Consider the following 4,995-nt stretch of genomic DNA (forward strand, 5'->3'; position numbering starts at 1 on the left):
TCTACACACATGAAGCCTTGAAAGCGAGGTTAGTAGCAAGACACAAAATATGAAATAATCCCCCCCTAAATAAGTGCATCAAGGATAGGATTCTTGAGATATGCACTTGTGATTAATAAAGACACTTGAGGAGACTCATTTCATATCTTGGTCGGAATTAATCAAAGATTGTATCTAAAATATTGAGTAAGTCAAGAATGAGCTCACAGTCCTAAGAGTCAGGTCAAGACCACTGTCTTTCTGCAGATATTCCTCGACTGTGATTTCTTTGGAAATCCGGAACTTCCGGGTTGGAAAATCCGGAACTTCCGGGTTTACCAGACTTTCTTGACTGAGGGTAATCCATGAATTCTTGATCTTTCTTGAATCTTCAATACTTGTAGATGCTCCTGTAATGTTACTAAAGCACTAGCTCCACCAAATAGCTTATTAAGAGCATCACAAATGATAATTGCATATATTTTACAAATTAACAAAGTGAACTAATCAATCCCTTTTATTTGAAATTACACAAAGCAATCTCAAATTTAAGAACTTGATTAGCACAAGGAAGAGGTACGTGTTACCGGAGATGCATTGGAATGATGGATCGGTTTGAGTTCAACTTGGCGATTTTCTAGATGAACTTTGGACAATGATATTGAGGTGAAGCTCTTCTTATGTTCGCCAAATCCACAATGCATCTCTGAGTACCTGCTAATTCTTTCAAGCACATTTTGGTACCCAAGCCACGTTGGGTCCACGAAGGTTAGTCAACAAAGATTTGGGGACCCAAATGGCTTTTGGGCGAGTAGTTGATGAACTCATCATCCTACCAGCACCAAAACCATTTGAAGGTCTCCTATATCACAAAGGTACATTGTTGATCAAGTTTGGCTTAGGAGAGTTACCGTTTGGACAATCCTTACCAAGATGTCCTTTTCCTCGACATGTATAGCAAACTTTGTGCTTGATGTTGCTTAATGGCTTGTACTTATTGTCCTTAACTGCTTTCTTCTCCAAATACTTTTCTTGAGCCTTCTTAAAGCCTTTGTTTAGCCTGAAATGCTATTGTGATTTCAAAACCGGAACTTCCGGGTTGCACCCATCTGGAACTTCCGGGTTTGCTTGACTTGTCTGGACAAGTTGCAATTCTGTGTCCCATTTTGCAGCAGCCAAAACATCTTCTTTTGGCAAGGCTTCTTTGTCTCTTGGAGAGGGTCTGCTGGCCTTCTATCTTGATTGAGCACACTGAGGCATAATGTCCCATGTTGGAGCATTTGTAGCACTTAATATGAACCATATTTTTCTTCCTTGCTTGAGACTTGCTCTCCTTTGACTTGTGTATAAGTTTGCAAGAGTTTTGCACGGTGGACCCCTTCTCAAGCTTCTTCACCATGGTTTCACGATCTTGAGAAGGTTGCACAACACTCTTGCCTTTTAATTTTGACAAGTTTTGTGAGAGCCTCTCAACCTCTTGCTTGAGCACTTCATTTTCTAGGGCGATGTCATCATTGCAATCTTCCATGATCACTTGCTCATACCTAAATTGTTTCTCTTTATTCTCATTTTGTGAGCAAGTGTTGTCAATTTGCTTATTTGACTTTACCACTATAACCATGACCTCATGAGCTATCTCTAGGGTGACAAATGAATCCACAAGCCTTTCATTTGAGCATTTGACTTCCATACCACGAGTTTGCTCATACATAAGCTTGTTTGTGAGCTCATCTACTTGAGTCTTGAGATCTTCATTATTCTTTTGCACTTGATTAAGACTCTTGAGCTCTTCATCTTTCTTCTTGAGAAGCTTTTCTAGCCTCTTAATCTCATGATGTTGAATTGTCACTCTTTTCATCATATCAATCACTGTTTTTCTGACCTTTTTGTCCAGCTTTCCAAGTTCATGCATTAACTCTTCATTCTCATCATCATCACTATCACTATCACTGTCACTCTCACTGTCTGAGTCTGACTTCTCTTCAGTTGTGACTATAAAGCACTGATGATGACTGTAATGTGATTGATCATAACAAGTAGAAGCTGATTCATCATCTGACTTATATATTTCAGCATTACTCCTAAATCAGGAACTTCCGGGTTCGGAATCCGGAACTTCCGGGTTTGCTGTAATTTCTGGAGTTAAGTCACTAGTTTCTGTAACTTTGTCTTCCCAACTCTTATCAGATGATTTTTGATAAGCTGTGCTGATTACTGATGGTACTGAGCAATCTTTGTCATAAAGATTCTTGAGAAATTTCCAAATGAGATGAGCATTTTCTCGCATTTCTTCATCCTCAAGAATGATATCATTAATTTCTGCGCATACAACACTCAACAAATAATCAGTGACTAACGCGTTGAGTTGCATGCAATCCATTTCCCTTTGATTTGTTATATCAATATTTTTCCAACTAAAATTTGGAGGAAGGATGCTTGCAACTACAACCCGTTCAGCAAGCGGACCAAGCTTCCGCAAATCTTTACAAACCTGAATGGACCAGGAAGCATAATTTGAGCCATCACTTACAAGCGGCTCAATGGGTACCTCATAGGACGTCGACATCGTTTCTTCACGGCGGTTAAGCTTTGATGTGAAGTTAGGCTCTGATACCAATTGAAAGGACCGTGATGTCGCCTAGAGGGGGGTGAATATGCGCACCTACAAATTTTTACTCAAACGCAGCAGATAAAATTCACTGTCTGCCAAACCCGAAACTTCCGGGTTTCAAATCCGGAACTTCCGGATTTGGGCTAGACAGTAGGGTGAACTCGGAACTTCCTGGTTTGTCAATCCGGAACTTCCGAGTTCACTCAAAACAGAGTGAACACAATAAAAGTAGTGCTAGTAAATGGAAGTAAATTCAAACCCTAATTGTAGAGTCTGCCCAGTTAAGTTCCTTTAGCAGGTTCACACAGATCCTGCACACACAAAACAACAATCTCTCCAAGACACAAGTGTCTAATGGAGAACTCCTCAAATCCACGAGTAAATGTAAATGCAATGAACACAAGGAATTGTTTTACCGAAGTTCAGATTCACCCCGTGCACCCACGTGTGAATCCTAGTCTCTGTTGAGGAAGCTTATATCGACCCCAAGGTCAAGCTATCTCCTCCTTCCACTATATGACCATGCGCCCTTCGTGGCACAAGATCAGTGATGCAACAAACTTGTCCCTGCTCACCACAATCCTTGGGAGCTAGCCGGCGACGCCTAGCCGTCTTGGAGGCTTCACCTCCAAGAGTAACAAATGCGAATCACACAAATCACGGCTAATCTCAAGTGCTCAAGGTTTGCTGTGCTCTCTAGTGCTCTCAAGCAATCACTCTCTCAACCCAACTCAAGGATATACACTAATCACACAATCTCACAAAGAGAGGTTGGGGAGAGCTCAACTATGGCTACCAAGCTTCTTGGGATGACCAGCAATCAACAGAATAGAGCCTGGAACAGCAGCCCACCAAGGAGGGGGCTAAAGGGTATAAATAGCCGGTCCCAACAAAACTAGCCGTTATGTGACAGTTAGAACCCGGAACTTCCGGATTCTACAACCCGGAACCTCCGGGTTTTCAAATCAACTAGCCGTTAGTACTTCGTGTGCCAAATCCGGAACTTCCGGATTCCAAATCCGGAACTTCCGGATTTGTCCTGGCAGCAATGTTAAAATGTGTACGTGAGGCTTTTGTGTCTCTCTCAACTCAAATGGGTTACTTGAGCACTGAGACTAAACCAAAGACCATTGTGATGCATCCCTCTTGATAGTATGGCATACCTAAACTCAAGATCAAAGATTAATTACATTTCAACTTCTTGAGCTTCTCTTTTTCATCCTAAGCCATGTGTTGATCAATCACAATCTGAGGTGTGCATCCAGCTTGGCTTCTTTACTTTGACCACATCTTCCTTGAGCTAGTGACCTTGAACCTTTATCTTCGAATGAAATCCACTTCTAGTTCAAGTCACCGTCTTCATAATAAGATTCTAGAAAAATTGATACTTGCCAATATAAACACCACACATGACCAAGATTCTTCAAGTTGAACCCAAAGAACGTTTCGTCACCCTAGCATTGGTTCCTCGGCACAACCACAATTGCCCTTCTCCAAGCTTAGTACCTAGAAACCCATTCCCGAATTCCAACTCTTCATCCTTGCATCACATATAGCTTCATGTAGGCTTGTATCACATTTAACTTACAATGAAATCTATTTTGATCCATAAGCAATTTTTCTTATCTAATGAATGACACTTGTCAATATGAAATTCTCCATGTCTCTTAGAATTTTTGGACTTGATCATTATCGGTTTCTTTGCTCATGCCAAGCCTTTGCTTACATAGCCTCTAGAAACACGCCTTCCGATCCCATCCATTTATTCTCAAGAGCCCTTTTGAACTCACATTGATTTTGCCATTACAATGAACATCATTTCTTTCATGCTAGCTTGATCATCAACTATCTCATACATTCCTTATGACAAGTTTCTCCAATTGTGAGACTATGTCTAAGCATACACCTTTGTCTCATTCACAATACCTTGGCTTGTCATTTTGAATTCCACTTACGTCAACAAGCTTCATTTGGATATACGAATAAATTCTTTATCGTTGATACATATCCCAATTTCCATGGTAGTTGTTGCTTGTTAATATTCTCATACTAGAACATGTCATTCATCTTGTCATATGAGCATGTGTCTTGAATCTTGATTCATTTCATCACATAGATTACAATTGTGATAATCAATTCCTGCTCATATACTCAACAAGATAGTTAGCCCTTTAATCGTGGTGTCAATCAATCCACCAAAACACACTAGGGGCCGAGATGCACTTTCAGACCCCTTATGATAAAAGTGGAAAGATGAACACTCAAAATTATTGTAAATCTCACATGCAAACTTGGATCCATCATCCATCACATGGTAATTTGCAGGCTTGTAGCCCACCAGCCGGTGAAATGTTGTGTGGTTTAAAATATGATAGGTTGTAGGCTTGTTGTCAGTAGCTCAATAA

The 4,995-nt window shown here is 40.5% G+C and overlaps 1 protein-coding gene across 1 annotated transcript; it reads right to left on the reverse strand.

Moving 5' to 3' along the window:
- Positions 1-748: 748 nt before the first annotated feature.
- LOC120700707 (kinesin-related protein 4-like) lies at positions 749-2,545 on the reverse strand. Its single transcript, XM_039984946.1, has 4 exons — positions 2,471-2,545; positions 2,195-2,298; positions 1,280-1,991; positions 749-811 (listed from the first exon to the last, which is right to left on the reverse strand). Exons 1-4 carry the CDS (start codon positions 2,543-2,545, stop codon positions 749-751), a joined length of 954 nt encoding a protein of 317 aa, XP_039840880.1.
- Positions 2,546-4,995: the final 2,450 nt, after the last annotated feature.

This window comes from Panicum virgatum, chromosome 3K (assembly GCF_016808335.1).
Source record: "Panicum virgatum strain AP13 chromosome 3K, P.virgatum_v5, whole genome shotgun sequence".
In the NCBI taxonomy this organism is placed as follows: Eukaryota; Viridiplantae; Streptophyta; class Magnoliopsida; order Poales; family Poaceae; genus Panicum; species Panicum virgatum.